Genomic DNA, 26,950 nt, shown 5'->3' with positions numbered 1-26,950 from the left:
TAATCGTATTAAATATTTTATTGGTAGGAGAACAATATTACTTATAATATTATTATTAATAAAAATATTTAAATTAGATTTAAGCGCATCTTCATCTTAGCGTATTGTATATAGCTTCGTCCGAGTCTGACTGCGTCACACTGTCCCCATTTGAGCCCAACTTCACATAACAATACTCCGTCTCCTTCTTAGTCCTCTTACACTCGCACAATTTACTATTATCACATCTCGTACACGTCGAACTCTCGCAGATTTCCGCATAAATATTCTCATCGGTACTTTTCCCGCCACTGGGTCTCTGACACACCTCATCAGCCACATGGCTGTACGGTATATCATCAACGTTAACAAAGCCATCAGACTTGACCTCGTGCACCTGCACTATCACCGTTTTTTGGGGTTCATACACCGTGAGCGCGCTCTTCTGGTGTCGGCCACTCAATCGCACTTCCATCTTGGAGCACTTGCTTTTTTGTACTTTGGTTTTGACATGGAATTCGGAACAGAGCCTCTCGGTGATGTAGGAATGGTCGGGATCGGCTTTGGGTAGCGTGGGGATGAGGTCCGGCTTAGTCTTCTTCAGCTTCACCTCGGAGATGGGCTTGATTTCGTCGAGGTTGTCTTTGCTGCTGGTTTCGTCCAAAATGCACATCTGGAAGTCGTAGCTTCGGAGAGAGCCGCGGTCTTGGTTTATTTTCTGGGTTTCAGCGATTGAATACAGTTGGGTGTCTAAACTCTGACATTTGAGCAAAGCAGGGTTGTTTTTAACTTGGTGGTTGGTTTCCTCCAAGTCGATACGCTTGGTGGAAAACATAAAACTGGCGGATTTTTTCACCGGGTTGTAGCTTTTCCGGCCGAATTTTTCTTCGATTAGTTTCGACATGTCTTTATATCGCTCTATGCTCTTGCCCTTTTCCATGCCGTCGAGGGGGTCCCTCAGGTCGGCAAACTGGGGGCCTTCGTCGTTTTTGCCCAGAAGTTTAAAGTGTTTGTACCATTTTTTCGGTTTTGGGAATTTTTCCAAGACTTCTTTCGTTATGATTTGTCGATTGTCGAAGTCTGGGGCCGCACAGTTGCCCTCACATTCACTTGACGTTTTCCTGCATTCGGGGCAAAGTTCCTCCTGTTTCAAATCAGGAGCTAGTCGGACTTCCCGGTACCAACTTTCGACGTTTTTGTGACAAAACGCCAAAGCTGCTTGGAGTCGCTGCGACTTGAAGAGGCGGTTTTCGGAGTCAAAGCCCAAGGTACTTTTTGATAATTTCACATTAGAATTGAGGTTGATGCAGCTGATTTGGTGCTGGATGATGTCTTGATTCAGAGGTGGTAGAGTACAAGTGACCATTAGAGGTTCTTGAAATTTGTTCTCTAGGATGAAAGTATCTGCAAATAAAACATTTTTGAGTGTGCTCGTTCCAAGAAAGCGGCGTGAGGTCATTGTGTGGACTTGTACTTGTAAGAAATAAATTGAAATGCAATTTTGTTGGCGATTTTTTGTGTAGCCTCAACATCATTATTATAACATCAATCTGATTGTGACAAAAAACTAAACGGAACATCCTTCTAACAGAGTCCATTAACATTTACAGGACGCTTTAAATTGTGTAGGAGAGAGAGGGAGATGTTGCGACAAGTCGAGTTGTCTGGTCGGCTCCGACAAGGAAATAATTTCTCTTATTTCTTAAATAAATTAACCAAATATGGGTGAATCGCCGAAAATAGACGCAGACAGATGGGAGAAAAAACCGCTGAATATTTTACACGAAATTCCGATGCTTTTCAGAGAAACATTAATGGCCGAACAGCCGCTAAACAAAAAATTAAATTTTGAAAAATCCGTCTTCATGGTAATTTACGATCGTTTAAATTCAATAAGAGTGAGAGTTTTTCTTTAATCACAGTTATAAATAAGATTTAATGACCGACTATCAGAAAACATTCATTAAAGAGTATTTCGTAAGTCACTAACGAACCGCCAGTTTCGGCCCAACTCTTACAAAAGCAAATGCATTTAAATGATCATCATTAAGACGCGTAAATTACCTGTGAAATCTTTGGGCAGCCCGGGTGGCAGCGGGCCGGTGATCAATTTGACTTTGACTGGAAGTGCCACTCGTCTCAATAAGTGCGTAATTCGATAAAGACAGTCTTTGTCCAGAGCCAGCGGTCCAGTTTTATCCAACATCCCAGGGAAGCAGAGCTTCGCTTTCATCGAACTGTGGATTTCGTAGAATTCGCCTTTCGCCGTGAGTGGGACGTACAATTCCTAAACGGAAAAATTAAAATCTAGAGAATGGGTTATGGTCAGTGGGTACTCACTTGGTTGTTTTGACTGACGAGTTGAGCGTAACGGTTTGCAAGGTCTTTGTCACGGGCCGAGCGAGGTATCCTGGAGGACCTTGTCGAGTTTTTGCCGCCGTCGGGGCGCTCCTTATGCTGGAAGACCGCCCGGAGTTGGAAGAGCTGGCCCGCGCGGACTTGGGTCTTTAAATATTGCACTTTGCCGCTGTTGTCTGAAATTCGGACCATCTAAATGTTTCAGCAAATTCCAACACATCCACAAACATTCATTTGAAGCAGATATGAGAAAAATTTCGGCAAAAATCTTGAAAACGCCGTAGATAAGTCGGTACACATTTATATTCCATTCCCAGCATTTTGAGTGCTTCAATAAATGATAAACTTACGATACAGTATTGTCAACAAAGTATTTGTTACACCTAGTAAGACTTCCCAGTAGCAGAATCACTTATGAGTACCTACTTTTTGAAATATAATCTGAACATGGATCGGTTTTGTTGCAGAAGTTTTTTCATAACTTTGCGGATATTTCACTAAGAGGTACCGTACGAGGTATCAATTTGGGGGAGAGTAAATGTGGTTACCTGTAAGGTCTGCCGTTTGGGAGGCATAGGCCGTGAACGGTTGCATGCTGACGAAAGAGCAGACTTGTTCTCGGACGAGTTGCAAAACCGACGTGTACACCACGGCGCTCTTTTCACCTTTTTCGTTCGTCAAAGAGAACCAGCCTGCAACAAAAGAACGGCTTCTATAGCGCAAATAACTGTACATCGTTTGATTTTGGAACCATTAATGTCAATTAATGTTCTTCGGTTTGTTGAATTTCTATAACGTTCGCTAGAGTTCATTAAATTTTTAGGTACAATGCTTGTCATGTATCATTCGGGTTTGATTGCGCCACGATTCCGACACTTTTTACCACTTTGTCTTTTGTCTGCAGACATTTTTTAATTTCTTTATTAAGCACGAAAGCTATTAATCTCAGTGTTGTGTAATTGTCGGCGTCGTAAATGAAGAGTTTAACTACAGACAAAGAATTTTAATTTATAGACGACACAAGACACAAATTTTAATAACACTTTCCTTGATTTATTCATTTCCATGACACACCTGTAGGCTTGCTTTTATCGTGGATGGGAAAGACTCAAAAGACAAAAAGGAGCCTTGCGGCAAACCTCAATTATTTTTGTTTGCCTTTGCAATCGTAAAAATAATCCCTCATTAGCCCAGTGGTACCCTGGGAACTGGGTAATTAAAAACCCGAGCGTTTTAATGCAAAAACGGTATTTCCGAACCTAATTGGCTTAATACCATGTAATTTTTCCATTGCAGAGTGCAACTTGGCAGTGTTGCACAATCGTTTCGTTAAATTTAACGACTTGTCTTTATGAATTGGCATAAAGTGTCCCATTTCTCTCAGTTATGCAAGGACTATGTGAATTTTCACTGTTGGTATGAAAAACTGTGCGATGACAACAGACTGACGTAACGAAACGACCTGATTTTCATAACTGAAGAAACGTGGAATTATCATTGCATTGAATTTTCATGAGGGCGATGCAATCATGGGAGAATCCGATTTGATTGTTTTCGGTGGGAGAATTTGCAATTGCGGTGTCATAATTTTTCCTACTTGTATGGGAAGTGTTTAGTGCTTTTAAGGCAGGATGTTCAAAATTGCGATTATGAAACCAGAACACTGAATAACTGACGGAAAATTCGAAAAATTTCAAAACCAACATTACTAATCAGTGATTAATTAGCGACACGTGACGGCAACATTTGAATTGCAAATTCGTGTTTTTTCGTAAGTCGGCGCATTGCTCATCAAAGACAATAGTAAAAGTTGATATTTTTTTATCTATTTTCGGATCTTGCAAATTAATATTTCTCCTTCCTTGTTAAAAATAAATTTTATTCGAGTTTTATGCAAATTTTGATTACCGTTAAATTGACTTTTGACTCTTGTCTGGTGCAAAAAGTGCCGTTTTCGTACTGTTAGACACGCAAAAGCCATAAATTATGCCCGATCCTGGGATCAAATTAATCTTTTTTGTTTTCTTGAGCGAAAGTTATTTACGTAATCAGATCGCAAATAAAATAATTCATTAAGTCTTTGCTTTTGTTTGGTTTCGCCCGCATGACTGCTCTTATCATCTGGATTATGGCAATTATGCAGTGTTTAAAAATTCCGGAAAAATCCGAGAGATATGTGGCATAAATTGCTGGTAATCGACGGTTGTGCAACGTAGTAAATATAGGGCGAGTACGGGCCACGCATTCTCGTATGATTTATCGAGCGTTCTTCAAAAAGCGAACGAAATCCTGGACATTAAATTAATAGTCAATCATCAAGACGTCACAGTTCGTTAGATGCATTTTGAAATCAGGAACGGGGGCTTGCCCACTGCCTCGCTCAACCGCTACATCGAAATGACAGACATTAATTAAAAAGCCATTTATTTTACTTTTATTCAACGTACGTTGATGAAAAACAAGGTATCATATAAAGAGCCAAAAAAACGTAAAAAACGGTAATGTGCGTTCTGTGTTTCATGAAAGGCTTTGCTCAGTTTGAGCTTAAACTGAGTTTAACTCTAAGCTAAGTTTAAACCGGCCACTTAAGCATTGGCTTATCGGTAAACATTTTTAACATTAACGTTATTAATATAAATAACTTTATTATTTTATTAAAATCGTTAGCAGATAAGGAAACCGAAGTAGCAATTTTACGCGCAAAGAAAAAAAAGGTCAATTTTGTTCAAAATTATAAACTAAGAACTACAAAAAAGATACTTGATTACTTCCGGTAAAAAAGTAGAGCAAATTGCATTAAGATTTAATACAACAGCAGACACCAGTGGAGACACTGATACATTACGAAAAATATGCGACAATTAAAAAAACATAAAATATAAATACCAACAATGTTAGAAATAACAGACTGCTCTAGCTCATATAACTACTTACATTTACAAATGTGGAAAAAAATTGCTTTAAATAATAATTAGTGAAAAAAAACTAATAAATTTCCGGATTCGATAGTGAAATTGCTGACGATACTCAGAAACAGCTTTTTTAAATTCCAGTTCAATTAGAGTTTTGATAAACAAATAAGCTTGAACAATAATAGCATGAGTGGAGGTCCAATATGTAAGTTATTATATTAAAAAAAAACTATAATTCAATTTACTTATTCCAGCACATTAAACATAATATTTTTTAATTACTGCAGCAGAATCCATCAGCCAGGAAAAAAATTACGTTAGAATTATTGATATGTAAATATTATGTAATTTTAATTATAGTACAAATTTTTAAACAGTTAAATTATTTATATAAAATTGTAATGCTTCAAAACTGAGGACGCCAAGTCTTCAAATGCACAAAAGCAACAAATAAACTGTGCAAATCAGTTTATTACTGTGTTTTAAAAGAAAAGCTAGAAAACGATAAACTGCATTTTTTCAGAAGGAAGCACAATCTGAAAATGCCGGGCATGAAAAAGCTCTATGAAATAAGGAAAAGCCACTTTAGTAATTAATAATTATATTGAGATACATTTTTAAACTTAAGATTCTTATTATACCGATATTATTCCTAAAATATTGATAAATGATGATATTATTTCATCTTAAGCTAACTTTTCAAAATCAGAACTGACAAAAAAAAATCTCGCCAAGTGAATTCATACTTGAAGTACAAGCGTACAGTAATACCAATTGCATAGGTGGCAAGTTCAGCGGGGCTTAGCTAAACTTTCCACTGAGCGACACAACTGCGGTTTAAACTTAAGCCGAGTTTACGTAAGCAAAAGCTTAAGCTCGAACTGAGCAACTGAGCTTTAGAAGGTTAACTACGTATGCTTCCATGTTTCTCAAATTCACCCCGAAATTCAAAAATAAGTTACACATACTGTGCTAATCTCTTCTTCCTTTCATTGTATCTTAATTATAATAATTATAAATAAGTTGAATAGCCGGAAGATATAGTCCGCCCAAGGTCAAATAAATTGTAAATTATGGGTAAAAACACGTATGATTATCACTATTAACTCTCAAATTACAATATTTATATCTTTGTGATACCCCATTCAATTCTTCATGCTAATTGCAAGATAAAAAAGACAATTTAAAAAGGATAATTTTGATGTATGTTGCAGATTTTCCTGAAAAATTCGTAGCCTGTTCGTTTTTTTCATTTGCCATTGTTTTTAAAGATAACAAGATTAAAGTACGTGCTTCATGGTCAATTTCAGCGGAAAATGACTGAAATTATCCTAGAAAAACATCGCAAAAACGATAAATAACCTGCAGGTTCCGTTAGATTAGAATATGAAAAGATAATTAAACACTGCAGTCAATTTAAATTTAACTTACCTGAGTACCCTTCTGGAAAATGTAAAATTTGCCCATCAGTCTTCTCCTTTCCCTTCTTCCCAAACACCCCTCTCGCTTCAATCTTCGTAAAACTGTCAAAGCACCGATACAGCAGCAAGGGCTCGCCCCCACTTACTCGCACAACCCTTGGTAGAGAGTACCGCTCCAGAAAATCCCTGGCTTCGTACTCGTGCCCGGACTCCGATCCGGTACTAGCCCTGCTTTTGGTCGAGTCCGGGGTGTCGTCTTTTGAGTCTATTCGCATGTCGTCGAAATTGTGATGAGAGTCATGGGAGTGGTACCGTCGCAGAATGGGAGGATTCTTCTTGTCTTTCCGTTTTTGCTCTTGGAAGATGAAGTGGGAAGCGTCGAAGCTGGTGAAAGCGTCAGAGTGGCGGAAAAGAGGGTTGTAGGAGGTTTTGGGTGAGAGAGGGTTTCGCATTCGAAGGGAGGGCATTGAGGAGTCGCGACTGCAGCTGGAACTGCTCCGTGAAGAGATGGTCGTGTTGGCAAACATTTTGGAGTCGCTGGAGGTTTCTACATCGTCTGGAAAAAAGAAATTGGGAAGGTTAGAACCGAGAGAATAAAAAGATCATTAGCTTCGCCTTGACGGCAATTGCTAAAAACATGCGAAAATGAGAAAATTTATGAGTTAATGAAGGCCAAATAACTGAAATAGCCGGCGATTTTTCCAGGTTTGAGATTTCTCTTCCCTTGGTCTACTTTACCCAGGTTTGTACTACCGCCTGAAAAAATTCGAAGCAAGGCTGCGGCGTCGTTTCAGCAAACCAATAATAAATATGACAAATGTTCGTGTTACGAAACTGGTTTCATACACTATTGTTATTATGGGTTTAATAATTTCTTAAAAAGTATTAAACATGGACATGAAGTAATTCAAGGACGTGCTGTTCACACACTATTGAGCACGTGTTCGAAACGAAACGAAAAGTGTTTTTCTTCAGTTTTTTCTTGTCGGTTGGAATTTTCCCAAAAGAATATGACACGACCTTGATTGTGATTCATGATGTGGAGAACCTACTCGAAGGAGTAACCTTGGAAGCCCAAATGTGGGTAAATGGACTTATCCTCGAGAAGATCAGACAATAGAAAATATTAGGACTTGGCGAGTTTCAGCCTCCACACGCAAATACTTAGACGTTTCCGTGTACGTATTTATAGCAAACGAGATTCTAGTTGATGTTTATAGAGTTAATTTGTTGTAGTTTTCCTGCTTAGGCTTAGGTAGCTTTTCTTGTGTGGCGTCTGCCTTCGTATATTCAGTCGGACAAACATTTTATTTGTGTTTACATTAACATTTTCTGTCGATAACTCCGGAAAAATGAATCGTTTTTTTTAATTGACTCTGTTGGAAAGCTCTGTTTATGTCTGAAAGTTTAACGACGTTTAATCTGCGAGCAAATTGCGGATATTCATGTTTCCTGCATCCGTCGATAAGTGCTGGTCTAAACTTCCCGGAATTTTCCGGTTTCAGTTAGCTTTTGTGCCTAAATACCATCTTTTCTATACAGGATCACATTCTACAATGTGACTGTGGGTGCATCAAAAATGCCTCCACGCACTTTTATTTGCGTTTATAAATAGCTGTTGACAAGCTTTTGTCTTGCAGTTTAATGGCAAGGATTGCGATGTGGGTGGACTCTCCCACAATCCGGAAACAAATCAATGATACTCTTATTCGTGCAGTCTATTAATTACAGCATCGTGGTGATGTGTAGACGATTTTTGATGGCATTGTTCTGTCAATAATAAAATATGACGTCGCTGTTATGTAACAGTTATTGTGACTTATGAAAGATTTTCAGATGGTACAGACGATATACTTTCTCTTGTTATTCCAAGACGTCTGTATCGACACTCTTATTATGTTTTTTGTTAGCACTATCTGATATGTAAATATTGAGACACATTTTTAATTTAATAATTTAATTAAGCTGTCAATTGGGCAAAGTTATGGATTTGGGAGCGAAACGCCGATGAATTAATTGGTAGGAAGGAATTTGCTAATAGCTCAGCCAAAGTGTGATTAGTGGCCGCGCACCAATTAATTTAAATTAACCGCTTGTGGAATAAAAATTAAAATGCGCCGTTAGTCGATGGGAGTTCAATGCTAGGTCAAGAAATTAACCGAAAATAAAGCATTAATAGACAAAGAAAGTCCAACAAGGAAGCTGATGAATATTAATGAGAAGCATATCCGAGAAAAGCCCTCCTACTGTTTTTACTTTTTTACCGCTAATAGTACAGAGTCGAGACAAAGGCCATTAATTGTGTGTATCTATCCAGCGAATTTCGAACCTTGTAATTATTGGTGGCGGCTGAAAAATCCAAATTGCGGTTCTGCATCCATAAAACTGTCAAATATTCGGCCGGAGCCGATTATAATCGTCTGTAAACCCTTGCAATTGGCAATTAGGTCTTTGTGTGGGATTTGTTTTTATTATGCATGAGATTTTCGATCGGCAATTATGTTAAGTGACTGTCTGCTATCAAAACATGGATTAATGTAAGAGATAAGTTACGACCTCGGCGTAACAGTAATTTTATGAAAAAACAAAGAGGTCAAGAATTTGCAATGCGGGGGCTGCTTTGGTACGAAATAAGTGGATCTAATCTGAAAAAGGAGACGAGAAAAAAATCTTTTTTGGCCAATTGTCCCAGCTTGCTGGAATGTTATTTGTTTATTTTTAGCGAACCCAATAAAGTTTTATTAACCCATAAATTCCAAGAGACATATTGCATAATTCGATTATATGCACATTACATTACAACAATAAGCTGCACATTGTTACCCTCCTGCACTTATATGGTGCGATTTGTCATTGTGACTTTTGGTATTATGATTCATAATCGCTTATTATATAAATAAAATTGCCGTTTTATGTTTTATTTTCTTCAGAGAAGAGAAATACTGCCATGATAAGAGCGAGCACAAGCTCATACACATACACAGTCATTATTGTAGCACGCTCGTTTCAAGGATTTTTACCGTCAATACCTCAAGCATTAGAAAAATTAAAAAAGCCCAATACAGGTTTTACTCAATGTGTATTACTACGAATGAACACCTGCTATTGCTCACCTATGGATATATATGTAAACAAAGAAACGCTCTAAACCTACTTAAAAAGACCACACTTTTATTTCAAACGCGAAATGCATACCATAAATATTACCACGATGGTCGGGAAAAATCCGCGCAATTTACCAGCTGCCGCTGCCAAGACGTGAATGCCCGCCGCCGATAATATACGAGCCTTTTCAAGAGAGTAGAAAATCTTATTTTTGGAACAGAGGATTGGAAAACAATGCCCCGAATCTTATTCTTATTATGCATCCATTATCAAGAAAAAAGATTACAAATCATCAAAAATATCAAAATCACGATATACTTTTTACAACATGAATTCTGTTAATATTTCTCAACTCTTCAATTTGGCAAATCACCGAAGTAGTCCAGAGATGAGGCTGTTTTGTCAAATGCTTTTTGCAACTAATCATTCCACACACTGGAGTTCAGTTATTTAATTAAAAAAGACATAATTAGTCATAGCTGGAAGGTGTCCACGCCTAAGCTTCTTTTAATTCATTGATAAATAGTAGTTTATTATACAAGTAAAGAAAAGTTGTTCATTATCTGTGAGTGATGTGCTCCGCACTCGCTTCAGAAAGAAATCACGAGCAGATAATGCCAACTTTTCTTTACGTGTATAATACAATGTTTTCGCTTATAGGAACATTACAAAATTTTTGTTACATATTTTCACCGATAGGATAAAAAAATCAACATTATTCATACTTATAAGAGAAAAAACATTGTTTCAAAAATTATAGGTAAATCATTTTTTTGCAAATGTAAATTTTGGTTTAAATTAAAGTGTCCTGATATCACCTCAAACTCCAGACTAATTTAATCAAAAACAAGCCTAAAACGTTTAAAAAAGTAGGTCAAAATCGTTATTTTTTAGACAATAGATTAATTTTTGGATCAGTTTGACTAAACATATTATCAAAAATTATTAGAAATTCACAAAAAAGCATTAAAAAACGTTAGACATTTCAAAAAGGGCGAAGGCAATACATTAAAACCTCTCACCACCGGACACCGATGAGGAATCTTTAATTGTCCGTTGTGGGGAGGTGTCCACTAATGGGAGGTAGGCAATTTAAAAAAAATTGTTTTTTTTTAATGAACAAGTGGGTGTAACTGTGACATAGGAGTGTGACAAAGTGGCCACAAAAGGTATACTGGATTTGCTAATTACTTAATATAACACCACAAAATTTGAAATAAAGCGCTATTTATAGGACTAGGAAAGGCATCATTCAATAAACTGCCTACCAAAAATATTCAAATTTGAAATATCAACAAGAATATTTTTTACATAAAAAGCTTCAAAATATTCAGACAGCAGGAGTTTACTGTGGTGTTAAAACAAGTTGTCTCTTTATCACTATAGTCTTTATCAATCTTTTCATCAATTTTTTTTAAATGTTTGTACACATTCATCGATATTTAACTCTGGATTTTCGGTGTACACTTTTTCATCCATTTCTGCATAATCCAGCAAACAAATGTTCGTTCTTTGCACCACTACTTTTTCGGTCTGTCCGTTGTAAGAGGTAAATTTATATGATATGGTAATTGAGGATTTTTTTGTCCGCGTCCGTTATATAGAGAGTCCATTGTAGAGAGGTTATTTTACATTATTTTCTTATTTATTTGTTTCGTTCCTACAAATATGTCCGTTGTAAAGAGGTGTCCGTTATCGAGAGGTGTCCATTAAGAGAGATTTAACTGCGTTTGACAAATGAACAGAATCTACTATCTTTTATCTTTCTTGCGGGATTATAAACTACAGTTTCTTGAGCTTTTGAAAGATCTCAACTTTCAAAAAATAATAAAATGAGTACCTAATAAGTATTTTCTTCTTTATGCTTTATCTAATTTGAAGCTATACTTATAGCATAACTTTCTGATCGACATTTACGAGCATGCCAGGTAGTTAGGTATTATTTCTCGATTAATTAAAAATCCGTGTTCATTTTAAAGGCGTCGGATCTTCGTTGGAAAGTTGTTACAAAGCAATAAGCCTTTAACAAAAGCGTCAAACCCACCAGCCCACTGTCGCCCATCCTGTCTTTTATAGCGCCGTTTGAGTATTCAAATAAGCAGCTACCGGCACCGACATCACGCGAGGAAACCTTTTGAAAGAGCATTTTATTTCCACCCATCGTCCACACCTCCGTCAGACCCGTCCTTACATAATTGACCTCCAGCACACTTTTACCGGCAGATGCGTCTTTTCGCGTACTTTCCCTCTCGCTGCTTGGCCGTCCGTCATCCCGGCAACCCTCCCGTCCCGGTAGCATCCTCAGATATCCTTAGATCGGGACCGATAAAGGAGATCAGACAGCAGCGCCCACGCGAACCAGAATCACGCGTTCCGAAGTCATTGCCATTGTGACCTTGGCTTAACCCGTGCGCCTCTGCCCTCATGCCCAGCACGGCCTTTGTCTAAAAGCGCGCTTTTTCCAGGAGGGTTTTCACCGAATTTCGCGTTGCCGTTAACCGGCCAATTAACGTTTAACGGTAAAGTGCAAAGACAGGCGCGCATTAATTGGTGGCCGTCTGACTGCCGCGTGGATTAAATGTCGCCGAGTGACGATTCGGGTTCAATAGCTCGGATAAAAGTGAAACCTATTTGGTTAATAAAGGTAACGATGCGTGTAATCTTCTTACGCGACAAAAGCGGACGGTCGAAGAGGAAAAAACGATAAGAGACTGGACGATGGACGCGAAGTCTTTGACCCACAGCTGAGGAATTTCATTGACTTTTCACATTTCATTTTTTCGACCATGTGGTGACTGTGTCATTTAAATATTTGTCTTGACGCACAGGTGTGGGCTTGGTTTAATTGAACTTTGTTATGGCCAAGAGATTTGAAATAGGTAAATGCATCCTGTTTTTGTTGAAATAAGTGTTCACTTTTCTTGATTTTTGGTTTAAAAAAGGCCTCTCCAGTCTGTTGCAGACAGGCTGGTTCTTTTAGGGCCTACATTAGAAACTTTTTAACTTCTAATATAGTTAGAGCTTTAAGAGCTTGTATACATTATAAATCGACCATTCAGAGTTCAACAAAATTATTTTCAAAATAGCTTAATTTCCAAAACTACGAGAAATTAAAGCCAACTTTGAAATTTTAAATAGCAATCACATTATTTTATTTTATTTTTTAAATCGCCTCTTGGAACTGAGTAAAATGTACCCTATAGGTGTTAGTTCATACCTGTCAAAGTTTTTACGTATGTCAATTTTTTTATATAAATTTTTATTTGCTCTGCTTTATTTAAAATATTACAGCTCGTGAATCCTTTAGAATAAGAGAATAATTCGTTTTGCATTTGATAGCCAAAGGTTCAAAGGGTCTTCTCAAGTCTTTAGGATTGTGAACTGTCAAATTCCAAGGCTACTTTGATTTTTTAAAATCATGATCAAAAAATGATTATAAAACATTTTTTTCAAATATAATGAACCTCTTTTTCAATGACAATCGAAAGAACATCAATTTTCTTAACAGATTTCTGTTAACATCTTACAGTTTTTGAAATAATCGCAAAAATCAGAATGTTGGCTCATTGTTTATTTTTAATCAAGTAAACTTTAGAAAAATAGGATAAAATTGTGCTATTAATTAAAATAAATGTCTTATTTGTTCAGCGTTTTCATTCAAGAAGTTCAAAATTCAATGACAGACTGACTGAGTTACTCTACATAATTCACTAAATTATAATAAAGTATAATTAAATATTATTGTTTTATTTCTTATTCGACAATGAACCAGCTAAAAACTAAATAAAATATTGAAGTTTGACAATTGTTGACCATTTTACAAGGTCTACTTGATTAACTATGAAAATTACGAAGTAAAATCCGTTTTTTGTGATTTTTTTCAAAAACTGTAAGAAATAGGTATAGGACGTATTGATAAAAGTCTCCATAAATATCGATACTCTTTCGATTGCTGTAAAGAAAATTAATCGTTTCATTTAAATAAACTGAGTTATAGCAGTTTTTTGAGAACCATTTTGAAAAAATCATACTATCCATGAATTTTGACAGTTGACAATTTTTAAAATTCTAAAAAAACTTTTCAAACCTTCGGTTACTGAATGCAAATAAAATATTTATTTATCCCAAGAGGTTCAAGGACTGTGTTATCTTATAGAAACCTTTGCAAATAAAAATTTTAACAAAAAAGTGACATACTATATCAAGAACTATGACAAATTTGTAGTAACAACTGAGTAAATTTTACTCAGCTTTAGAGGGTGAACTCAAATATGCAATAAAGATGTGTGATTACCATTAAAAATCTGAAACATAACGCCAATTTTTTCTAGTTCCGGAAGCTCAGCTATTTCGAAAATAATTTGTTGCACTCAAAATGGTCGATTTGGATCATATACAAAATTTTAAAGCTCTAGATATACTAAAAGTTAAAAAGTTTCTAATGTAGGCCTTAAAATAATCACCCTGTATAAATGATCGTGCATCAAATAAGAAAACCCAGCAGATTTATTAATCAAAATAACTAACATCTACGAGTCAACCCAAGGGTGAACGCATTATTCATTTGCACTTGATCAAAGTTTTTGAGAACAAAAGCTCTGTATCTATCGCATTATTTGTTGTTTTACTAAATGCTCTATTGTTATTATTGGTTGTCTGAAAAAGCGTTTGGAAGTTTTTATTTCCGTTTCCGAAAACCTTTATTTCTATTTGCCTATTTATTTCTTCGCGTTTGTGTTGTTTCCCCTTTTCTTGCGCTGCGTCTGTTTAACGGCCAAGTTCGAGGAGAGGTCGATTTTAATTTATGGAACGGTTGTTCACTCTTGGCGATGAATTATCGGCGTCTTTGCGGAATATGTAATTTCCCTACATATTGTTTCTCAAGGTTAATTGTTCGTGTCTGTCGCTGATTCTACCTCTTCATCATCGTTCCAATCGTGCAACGGATCGCAAAAAAACAATTTACCAACAAACGCGTTGTATTATGTCAAATTTATCGGCGCGTTGAAATCCGCATTCGAAGATTTCATCAGGAAATTTTCACGCTTCGTGCTCCCGCCGATAAAAAACGAATCTCTTATTTCCAGCGTGAAGCATTCTGTTTACTCGATTAACAAAGGACCGATTATGGTTAATGCCAAATTGCGAAGGGAAAAATTGATGACAAAGCGCGTGTACGCAGAGTGAATGTTGATGTGACGGGACGTGTACTGTTTATTGCCACAGTAACACACTTTTCATAATGGTGGTTTCTTGTCGAATCAGTTATTCAAAGTTGTGACACAAAAGAAAATCGTCGGTAATTATTTGTTGTAACAGCCATATGGAAGTATGTCCACAAAACTAGTCGACATGATGGCGTTTCTAACTGCACATTGAATTATTACTGAACGCTCCTGTAATTGCTTGCTGTTATGGTAATATGGGTTTCTGCATGGGTGAGGTTCTTTCAATCACCATAGGCCATGTGATTTGACTCGAACAAGGCAGACGCGCACGATGTCGCAGGACTGTGCTTAACTTGGGCTTTGATGATGCCACTGTCATTAATCATCATTTATCTTCGATGTCGTTAGCGCAGAAAAGAGAACAATACATCTTAGACTTCAAAATCAAACTCAAATCTCAGTCCCTTATTTCAAATAAAGTACTACATCACAAACCAAAATATCATCAGTAAAATGAGAACATGTCATATATTTAGTACTTATTGTTCAATCACTTGAGTTAAAAGTAATCTTGATACTAATAACAATGCAAAAGTGTCACTTTTAACACAAACAAAACAACCAACTGCTTCTGCACCTGTCTAACAGTAAGTATGTTTCGGATGTATGTACAATATTTGCGAAGTCATTACTGTTATATTTTACTACTGGATGATTGTACTGTACCATTGGACCGCTACTTTAAATGCTGGTAGTACCTATATTTAAATGATTCAAAAAAGATCATAATCAATAAAATATTATTGAAAACATAAATTTTCTGTGCAGGGGAGTAGTTTCTATCGATGGAAGACGAAAAAGCTCCAGCAACCACTTTTTTTTCTTAAGTGCATTTGAATTTAACTTTAGTATCTTCGCCCAACACAAAAGTGGAAACTGAGAGATGGGTGAAAATTTCTTTGCAAGAAATTGTTTGGAATAATTAAATCACCTATTCGCGCTTATTAAAATAGAAATGGCTTTCCGAAAGTGATGCATACATTAAAACTCCAAAAAAATGGAGACAAACACCAGAAGAAGTCCTCCAGTGACAACAAGACCTAGTTCTGTCACAATGTTTTATGATAACTTTCCTTGCAGTTATCACCTTAACGACAATTTTCACTTTATCAAGAAACTAGACTTGAAATAGAGAGCAGAACAACAAAAAACTGCCATCTTATGATTTCTTCAGTTTACGACCCAGAAATACATATGGGTAAAATTGTTAGGAATAATAAAACGTACCCGTGTTGGCGTTTTTTTTACTTTCCTCAACGGAAACGCTAATCTTAATGACGCTTTTCCTACACTTTTTACACAAATAGTCACACACTGACACATCTACTGTTATAATTAACTCATTGAGTTAGTTTTTCTAAGTATATTTACCTAGTTGTCACGCTGAAGCATCTTGATCTTGTCCGAATCTTTAAATATTTCGAAAAATACCACAACCGTAAAAGCTCTAACCACACTTAACACGCTGCCCTTCCGCAAGCTATCGCAATTCGCACGTGCTCTCGACCAAGTCATCCGGCTTGACTCGGTCCTGAAGGACTTTGTTATGCAAATTGCCGGTTCGCGAGCAAAACGCGGAATTTATCGACTTCCAATGTTCGTAATTGTACATAAAGCAGGATTTGAGAAGTGCAATAACGGCGGGATTTACTGGAACAGTGCGTAATTGAATTTAGCGATCGGTTTCACAAATCGCTGATTTAATCACCGATGGACTTTTTCGGTGTCTAAATGTCGAACAAACCGGTCACCGGCGGTGTCCAGGTGTTACTAAACGCACCATTAGAAGGCGAGGCTGAGAGGTGTCAGGATTTTTGCGCACGATGGGAAACTTTCGGTTTTTTCGACTTGGTTACCGCCAATTAGCGCTAATTAGGAGTTTACGGTCAAATGCATCTTTCCGGTGCTAAATTGTTATTTAATAGTTAATACTTGTCTTGTTTTGAAATGTGCTCTTGGTCTTGGAGAGGATATGAGAGTGAATGAGGTTCAAGGAAAGTTTGCGAAATTTTGGCATCCTCTTCAAACTTATTTGCACTGTGTCTACAGACAAAGCAAACCTTGAAAATAAAACTGCCAATGAATTATTTTGAGCAAACATTTTCATGACAATGACTCAACAAATGAAGATTTAAATTGATTTTTTGTTATCTTTGAAATTTGTCTAAACCAGTTACCGGTAACTGCCTCTTACACATCTACCGTTAATTATGTGGACTTTTTGTCGTATAATAATTAATCCGCTCTTTCCTTATTTATTTTTTAGGCACAAAGAGAATTAATTTGTAACTTGATTGTAATTTTATGTGGTAGATAAAGAAGTGCCAAGACAATTTGAAATTAATTAATTCATTTAAAACTCTCCCGTTCATTAATTTTTATTTTGGTTTTTATGTTGATTTATTTTTTATTGTTAGTGATAGTTTTATTTTGACGTTCTCACTAACATTCTTTCCCACATAATTGCAAGGTTTTAACTTTTTTTGGCCCAAGCATTTTTGACTTTTTATCTCTACAGCATTCTTCTAATTTAATTAATTAATTTGCTTATTTATTTTTCCATCAGTTAACGGTCCCTACTTACACATGTTTAGAGTCAAAAGTTATTGTAAACACTTTTGTGGAATTTCTAGGAAATATTTGGGTAGGTAAAACTTCAAATTCTTGTTTCAAGACTAGAAACTCGAAATTTAGTTGGTTCTGTACACTATTATTAAATATACTTTTCAACATTTTTAGCAAATTTCAACCTGGTAGTGCTAAAATAAAAAACAGGTTCTTATCGTGCAAATTCTTCCAGACAAGCCCCATTCAAATCGTCTTGACTTTGTCTCAGTGCATCGCACTACAAAAAATGAGCCTTTTTTTCGGTAATTAAGCGATCAAGTTGATACGGTCTATCCGTGAGAAGCTTACCGACTTTACAGTTATACCTCGCGTCTCCATCCAGGATCCTGCTACAGCAACGCTCATTTGAATTTGTTGACTTTAGCAGAAGATTAATCTTGTTCGAGTCGAACGGTAGCGAGCTTTTCGTCCTGAGATAAGTACCAAACACCCACACACCTCGCCAATTTGAAAACTGAGCCGCGGACAATCGATTTAAAAATACAGTTACATGTCACAATGAATCGATTTCCTGTCGCGAATTTTCCGAATCCGGTGGACAAACGGCAGTAAATCAAACGCGGACTGAACCCAACTTGCGAACCGTTAGGTTCAAAGATCCGCCGAAATTGGAGAATCGAGGAAGCATTGTTATGGCCTTCAACTTCCGTTCAAGCGTTTCCGGCGCTCAACACAAACAAAACATCGTTATTACGACTCCCACAAGCGTTTTTCGTGTGATAACGGACTGGGAACAGTCCGCGAGTGATTAACTTTGTTGGATGGATTGTGGAACAAATCAGATAATCATCGTTAATAACTCTCATTAAAGCCGCAGTTGATGACATCGCCGGCCGTGCAAGAAGCGATAATAATTATGAAGGAAAAGTCGAAGCCTACGCCCCACGAGACACGAGAGGAGCGACCTACGCGGCTTATTAAAGAGCGAAACTGTCTCAAATGTGACATGCAAACCGGGGTCAACGACAAGCAATCGGCAGCAAGCGAAACTTATCAAAATTTTTCCCAACCGATTAATCGCCCAGCCAATTTATCCCATGACTGTGCATCCTCCAAACTCTAATTAATACTCCCCAATTAAAGATATCCGGTATCCACTCGCCGATTATTACGGTACTTCTTCTCCACTCATTTGTAAATGTTTGTCCCGAGCAAACACTACGGGACCGAATTTTCGATGAAAAAACTCCTCGATGACCTCCTGCGTAGGGATATCGCCCATAACTGTACGTTTTGCATCCGCTGTCTTTACAAATTATCATAATGCTAGATCCTCGACAACGATAAAGACCACAGATCGAAAATAATAGCCATAACAGTCCATAAATTCCGAAATTGTTTTAACGGTTTTGTAAAATCGATAATCGTGAGATATTGGCCAGAGTTCTCATCTTCGCATTCACACAGACTAATTGGTGCGATATTGCGTGTTGTACGCACACATTATTTATTTAGTCTCGTTACCTTGATTTACTTTGCTTCGTGCAGGATTCACACCGGATTAACTCAGACGTAATGGAGCTCATTTGCAGATTGCACTGCGTTCTGCGGGAAACCAGAAGCAACCGAACAAAGTGTAGTAAAACACTAAAATGCGCGTGTTGGGACAAATATCAGATAACATAAATCAGCGACCGCAACATTCTGCTAAATTAAACAACAGGGTTGCTGGAAAGAATTTGGACCATAACGAACAGAAAATTTTTCCAGAAGAAAATAATAAAATTATTCTTATTTTGAAACAATCCTACAAAAGAATGTTTGTGCTCCTTGGAGTAACACTGTGATAAATCAATTTTGTGGAAGAAATGCTTTCTTAGTTTAATAAAAAGTGGTTTCAGTTTGTTGTACTGAGAAAGTTTAAATTTAAATAAATAATAATTTATAGCGTAAGCTTTTTATGAATAACTATGTAAATTATGACAGTTAGATTTATAAACCCATCAAATGCTTGTTTTGTTTCTAAAGGTTCATTAAAATAAAAGTGAACTCAAATTCAAAGCTTTGTCCAGGCCGATGAAATATTACATAAACTCTGTCACTAGTCAGTGGAAATTTATTGCTTTAACTTTTAAAACAGTTTATAACGTCCTTTTTAGGGATAGTTGTAAAGATTAAGTACCCCAACTTTCATTTTTTCAGAACTTATAGTATACCTTGTTTCAAACGTAATTTTTCATGTGATCTTTCTGTGTCAAAGCGTTTCGAACTCGTGTATAATTTCAGAGATAAATCTGGAGTAAAATAACGAAAGTTTAAACAATTTAGTTAATTGTTACAATTTTTGTTACGAATTTCCTGCTTTCATTACAATGTACTTTCTTTTGAAAACCCCACTTATGAAACCCTTATTTCCCGTTCTCACACAACAATAAAAAGATTTGTGAATTTGATTAATATTCCACGTGCCGCCCTCACTTAAATTTCACTTTTATTAATGTCGTAATGGCATGTTTTTAACGAACGATTGTTTACAAACAAGGCAACGTCCTTAATGATAATCGAGTGAAAATTCGTCAAATCCATTGTCGCGTTACCACGTTGACCCGAATCCTCCAAACCGCGGCGATTTTCCCCGGAAAAACCGTTACGAATCCATATTAAGGACAATTATGATTCGTAACTGTTCCATTCCTTCCGCTGTAACGATATGCGTTTCAATTCGCGCCTCTACACGCTTTTAATGTCATAATAAAACCTAACTGTGGCCGCGTTTTAGTGTGAAATGGACGATTTCCAGCAACACGGCGATGTGTGCAAAAAGCTTCTTATGTAACGGCATACTGTTATCTAATTATGCGGTTCCCTAGTTTCCCACCTGCGTCCGACGATTAATTATTATTGGGTCACTGTATAAATCCAGCTTATCACAGCGCTTCATGAAAGAGGCGAGCCAAATTGGAAGCAAAACAAATCGGTTTTCCTTGGTTTTACTTTCGTTTCTGATTCCAGGCGAAAATGATTTTCATCATTTGTTGGCGAATTAGACAAATCAACAGCAATAAAGTTGATCAGTTACGCAAATTTGCGCACTTTGCTCAAAGCAAATTGATTTTTCTGATTGACGACAAATAGTGCACGCCTTCACACACACCTTTCGACGGCTTCCAAATTTTTTATGCTAATTTGTACGTAAACAATGGAACGGTTTTGCTCCTAATTAATTACACCGGAGTTAATAAATTATGAGCTTCATTTTTTAAGAATTTCACCGCAAAGAAAGTTCATTAAAATGAAAACGACATAATTTTATTGTTGTGATGATTTTAAATAGAGAGTTTGAATAATTAGGACCAATTATAAAGTGTTTAGCTTGGAATTCGTAAAAACGCGACTGGAATGCACAAGAAAAGCATTGTTTCCTTTCTTGAAAATTCGTTTTCGATTAATTGATGGGTATTTAGGATGCGAGGCGAATTTGTGGTAGTTAGGCTTAATAAACAGTTCGTACACCTTACTTTTTATGGAGCTAGAATGTGGACAACGTGAGTAACTTAATAAATATGTCTCATTAGAAGTCTTAATGTAAACAAATTTCGACAAAAATAGGACATTAAGATATAATCCATTTCGCCTTGTTTGCCGAAAACACAGTCGTAAATTCCGAAACAACGTTCGAACCCTGGGCACAACAACCTCTATTTTCACCTCCTATTTTTGTTTATTATGCAAATTACTGATCCGCACTGGCGTTAAATTTTCCACAAGCAATTAGAAACGTCAGTTTTCAAGATTGGCGCAAGGACTTGGACGCCTGGTACATATGTATAAGCTAATTACAATAAAAATAACATAAAAATTAACATGCTAATGTTTTTCAAATCGTTATTAAAATTATCGACCACTGAGACTCTCGTTGCGGTCCATATTCAGGCTGAAATATGTCCATAATGACTTCCATTATTATGGCACAACATGTTTTGTCTTTTCCTCATCGATAAATTCCGCTTAACAGCCTAATTAATGTCTAATTATTCGACGTTACTAAATTGTAAATTGCAGACAAGGTTTTAAACAGAGTGCCATAAAATGAATCAAAATATGGAAAAGGAAGCATAACATGTGCAATATGAATTCGAAAATTGTGCAGATTTTTGCCTGGCATGTGCCAGGCGTTATTTCACCATCTGATGCGACGCCTAGTGCAGAAATTTCTCAACGATTCCTGGAAGCTGCGAATCGTAAAATCTCGGTGATTAGCACATGCTGTTCCCTTTAGTCATGTAAAATTTTGCCTCGTTGTTATCTTGCACAAGTGTAGAAATATTTACATCGTCGTACATTTCCTCCATGATGCAACACATTTCTTATCTTGTTTCCTCTCTCGAGGCAGATGTACAATTACATCACGCGACATTGTGGCCGGGTATTTAGTTAAAACCACGTCGACGTGTAGGTGTCCATACCCGTTTTATGGTTAACGTAACCTCGCCATAGGGCAAGTGAAATTCTGAGATGGGCGCTGCCGTTTCCGCATACACACACCGGTCTTTGAAATGTCGTCGTTTCGGTCGACGCCGCTTTTTTCAGCCAGCATGCAATGATACAGTTAGTGTGCACCAGGAGATCCAATTTGAATGGAACTGATAAATGATAATTGACGAATGGAACGGATTCGAACTACTGACAGCGTAACAAATGACCGAAGATCTACTTCGACGCCAGGTGTGGATCTGCGACTTGGGGATTCATTAATTTGAATCCACCACATGCACAGATAAAGCACTCGATTTTCCAATAATGTCGCAGGATTTAGCTCTGGTTTATGCACCAGTTCCTGCTCCCTGATCTTTGCCATTACCGTAATTCACGTTCTTTAACTGAATGGGACAATTCGCCAATTTCGTATTGTGAAACCGCAAAGATTCGACTCGTTGAGTGAATCAATGAGCTTTCCGTATTACTGTTACGTGCGTTTCAATCCAATTCAGGTGCAAAAAATTGAAAAATATGTTTTCCCTTCAAATAATTAATACCAGTCAACAGTTTCATGGCGTTTGTATAAATATGTAACAGCACTAGAAGAGCCCAGCTACTTGCCTTCATTTCTCTACGTCAGTATAAATAGTTTATGAAACGATAAATTGATCGAACTGCAGTTTACACAAGTCTGTGATATTGACTAAAATAAAGCAGGAAGGCATTACACTGGCATTACTTTCTAAATGGTTTATTTTGCGGCTGTAACAAAGTGTTATTTGAGTATTGAAACTGCCATTAAAGCATCCATTAAAGTATACAATATTCCTTACGAAGCAATACAATGGTCACTTCTGCTTTGATAATAACCGTTACAAAATTGCTTAAAGCTGGAGCTGCATTAATTTAGTTATTTTTAAAAAATGGGAATGGAGTTTAACGTTAAAATAAGTAACATGGTTTTCACAGGACTTCACGTTCGTGAGGATAGCCTTACGAAACCAGTTTTTTAATAATATTAAGATTATGTCATTTGTTAAATATTCTTAGTAACATTTTTTCTAGAAAAGCGATTGAATGACACATGTGGAAAAAAAGAAGATGTTAAAATTATGCAACTAAGTGAAATTTGTGTGCGTATATGGTAGCAGCAATAATTAGTTTGTGTTGAATATTCAAAGCTATGAATATTTATTGGGAAAATATTTTGACTTGGATTTCCCTCAAATTCTGCTAAATCACATCAAAAAAAAGGCCATTTATGTCACTACCTTTTTGTTTTGGGTGGTTAAGGAGCGCTAAAGTCTCACCTTCTCCTGCTATTTTATTTAATTTAGCATTTTTGTCAGGCTTTTCTATTTTGTTGCTTGATTTCTTTAGAAAAATACACATACAGGGTGTCACAACTAAATTTTGCACATCTAAATTTTCCAATCTCTTCCAAAATTGAAAAAAAAAATGCTGAAACAGGTCAATTTTACTTAAAAAAAGGATCAAATTTTATCGTAGTTTCAAAGTATTTCGGCATCCCTGTGGCACCCAAAGCTACTCCTTCAAAAAAATTAAATAGCATTTGAACGAGTTATTGTCGAGAATTACGAAATTGTTTTATGATCATTGAATTTTTGAAAATTGTTAATCTGGAATCCTCTCCTTCAAATTCTGAACTTTTTTTCCTATAATTTGACTCAGAAATGTTATCTGCGATAATATTTATCGTTTTTAAAGTAACAAAGCCACTCCTTAAAAAAATTTAAATAGCAAGAGAGGTCGAATGAAAAATCTGAGAAAAAAACTTTTTGAAGCTGGTTATTGTGTTGTCTATGCAACTACCTCTTTTTTCAATTCCTAACAATTCCTTTTAGAACCATTTTAAGAATTTAATGACAATGATTTACGGAATCAAGTAGACTGTGTAAAGGACTGGGTAAAGGTGATGATTTTACCACCTTTAGCCTAAGTTTATTGTTACTTTAAAACATAAACAGTTCAAAATTTTTAAAAACAAATTGTTCAAAATGGAACACAGGCAATAAAGGCAGCTTCAAAATGATGGGTCGCTTGACCCCTCTTGCCATGAAAACTTTTTGAAGGGGTAGCTCTGAAGTTTAGGCTCAAGAAGAATACAGAAATAATTTTAAAACTAAAAAATAATTTGGTCCCTCTTTAAACTAAAGTTAACCTCTTTTAGCTTTTTCTCTAGTCCTGGACGAAATTGGAGATTTTAGAGAGTGCAAATTTTAGTTGAAACACCCTGTATTATACCATTTATATGAAATATATTTATATGAAATATAAAACAAATTGTTTTGAAATGTGACAGTGGAATGAATACAAAAAAGTTAACTTTGATTTTAATTGTTTTATGTAATACTGAATATTTAAAAGTTTGAGGTGTTTCAGTTTTAATTATTAACATATTTTCTGTGTTGAGAATGTAATAATTAATTCATCGACTAGGTAATCTCAAAGTTTGCTTAAAACAGCACAAAAAAAAATAAATTAATTAAAAAAGCTTTTATTAAAAGATGCCCTAAAAAGTAAAAAATAATATTTTTCCACCATATTTCAAGTTTAAAGTTTATAAAAGCTTTAGGAACAGTGCTCAATTTAAGAAAGTAATTCTGTAATGCCGTCTTGTTATGCCTTATGACCGACATAGCGACATTTGTTTGTAACGTATTAATATATCAACATATTAATATATTAATATATAACCAACATACCGTTAATGTTAGTATAAATTACGGTATGTACACATCGAAAACCCATTTGTAAAAATAACCTTGCACTGTCACGCAGATTAAATAAGTTTGCAAAATTTCGATTCATTGGGACAACAAGAACCCTTTCAAATTTGGCTTAAAAAATATGAAACAGACAGACAGACAACAAAGCAAGTTAAATAAAAGCTTAAAAAAATCCGCGCATCGCTTGGAATACATTGTCGCGGTAATAGATTTGAGCGAGTGTTTGTGGGCATTTGCATCTCAAAAAGTGAAAAATGTGAGTAAGTGCAGCTCGCGGCGGATGCATTGCCCCCTCGTTCATTACCGGATCCCTGGGTGTGCACATTTATCTCTCTGGCTAGTCGGCTAATTGTCCGCGGTTGACTTTTCTAATAAAAGCTTAATTGCACAAAGAAGGGCACCAGCGGCCATTTATCTCCGCTTATTTATCGTGTATCGGTTAAATAATGGTCCGGCCTAATGGCAATATTAATGTTAGGAGCTGCGACCGAGACATGCATGCGATTTACTGGCCAATTTGCATATTATGCCGGTCTTTTGCGTTAAGACTATATTACTCAGCTGGGCATTTTGATTGAACGTGTGTCTTTGCCTCATTTATTTATTGCATCAACTTGCGCACCATTTCGCATTTCTTTTGCTTTCTTCTTGCGCTGCAAGGAGGTTTTTAATCGGTTTTGGTGTCAAGGCGATCGCTGCATTTAATGCCTACACAAGAGCGGTTCTAAGTATGCGCCACTCGGAGAATAAAGCGATCACTTTCGAATTTTTGAGTAATCTTGGTTTTCAAGGGATTTTTACACGTTTAATTGATCAAGAGTGTGTGCGAAAAACAATATTGCAACATGCTTGGTGAAATAACCGCGAAAAAATGCAGGTCACACAACAAACACAAAAAATGACAAGTTCGGAAAAATAAGCGCTTGCCCAAGAGACTATTTTTGGTTTTGGCAATCTTGATATTTGAATTTTTTCAGCTTCACGCAACAGAATTATCCAAAAAATCGTGTAGCAGTAGAAAGCGTTTTAAAACGCTCCAAAAATTACTCTGTAATTCTGCTTAAACTGTATACCAAACTAGAGAGCATCGCATCTTGTGAACAATAAATAATGTTATATGAAAAAATGATTTGTTTGCAGCAAGAGTGAATCCTCGGAGTGGTTCTATGGAATTGTCGTTAAGCAAAAGTATTCTCAGGAAACCTATTGGAATGTTGTTAAACACCAGTCGAAGATGGAATTTCCCGTGTTGCGGTAAAAATCGCGTCGGTACGAAGAAATTTGTTCATAAGCAAGTCAGATAATCGTGACGTACGTAATTAAAAGAACGACCTTGATGCATTATGGCATAGCAATTAAAAGATTGCAACCGAAAAAGTAAAACTCGACATAGACCAATCCATTTACATAATTCTCATTTCGACATAAATAATAAAAAACCCACGCAGATCTGGCGGATAAAATTCAACAATGGGTCCCATGGCAAGAAAAAATTAATTAAAACAATATAACGTTTCGAAACGGCGATGTATTCTCAAGCTCTTGCCAGCTTTAATTCAATTCAGACTGTTTAATTCAATTAGGCAAACTCCAAAATCACACCGGTAATTACAAGAGTTATATAATTTAACCCCGGCCGAGCCATTTTCGAGTGGGAATTTCGAAGACATGACTTGAAGTTTTTCCACTAACGGATCTAATAATTTCGGTCTCAGTCAAGCGATAATCGATTTGCCAATCATCTAACAAGGAAAATAAAATCATTTCGATTTCGCTTTGCTGCAGGCAGCGAACAGTCTTCAACTGCATTATCAAACGCAGAGTAGGCGCCAACTCAATGCAACCTATATCAATAAAATCCTTGATCACAAAGGCGTGTGTCTATATCTATGCAAAATCTCGTCAGCAATGCCCCGATTTAGTGCTAGACTTACACTTCAGTCCAAGAAATTCGACGATAGGTCACTAGAATCACCCAAAATGTGCACTTTCACAACCGATCACTGGAGACTTCAACGTGCGATCAAGCGCAAAACCCGCAACAATAGTCATCAGAGCTATTTAATTATTGCAGATATAAAGTCATTATTGGCTACAATCTCTAAGTTCACTGCTCTTCGTCGACTCCGCGACTGCTTCGACGCGGTTCC

General features: G+C 36.5%; 1 protein-coding gene across 5 annotated transcripts; it reads right to left on the bottom strand.

The window, feature by feature from the left end:
- On the bottom strand, positions 1-26,950 carry B4. 5 transcript variants are annotated; one of them, XM_008197816.3, is made up of 6 exons: positions 26,735-26,950; positions 6,681-7,226; positions 2,886-3,029; positions 2,320-2,513; positions 2,044-2,266; positions 1-1,383 (listed from the first exon to the last, which is right to left on the bottom strand). In XM_008197816.3, exons 2-6 carry the CDS (start codon positions 7,195-7,197, stop codon positions 92-94), a joined length of 2,370 nt encoding a protein of 789 aa, XP_008196038.1. In that variant the 5' UTR covers positions 7,198-7,226; positions 26,735-26,950; the 3' UTR covers positions 1-91. The 5 variants fall into 5 exon arrangements, with proteins under 5 accessions (XP_008196038.1, XP_015837638.1, XP_064211589.1 ...); XM_015982152.2 differs by lacking the exon at positions 26,735-26,950 and adding an exon at positions 19,096-19,219; XM_064355519.1 differs by lacking the exon at positions 26,735-26,950 and adding an exon at positions 17,920-18,120.

The sequence above is a fragment of the Tribolium castaneum genome, chromosome 3 (genome assembly GCF_031307605.1).
Source record: "Tribolium castaneum strain GA2 chromosome 3, icTriCast1.1, whole genome shotgun sequence".
Classification (NCBI taxonomy): Eukaryota; Metazoa; Arthropoda; class Insecta; order Coleoptera; family Tenebrionidae; genus Tribolium; species Tribolium castaneum.
The sequence above is the reverse complement of the archived record's forward strand: the minus strand, read 5'-3'. Positions and strand labels throughout refer to the sequence as shown.

Bases quoted from the DNA above. Each gene is read 5' to 3' on its own strand.
- B4 (XM_008197816.3), bottom strand. From the start codon at position 7,197: ATGTTTGCCAACACGACCATCTCTTCACGGAGCAGTTCCAGCTGCAGT. The intron at 3,030-6,680 runs GTAAGTTAAATT...CTTTTGTTGCAG, and splicing joins TTTTCCAGAAGGGTACTCAG to GCTGGTTCTCTTTGACGAAC. The intron at 1,384-2,043 runs GTAATTTACGCG...TTTTATTTGCAG, and splicing joins GCTGCCCAAAGATTTCACAG to ATACTTTCATCCTAGAGAAC.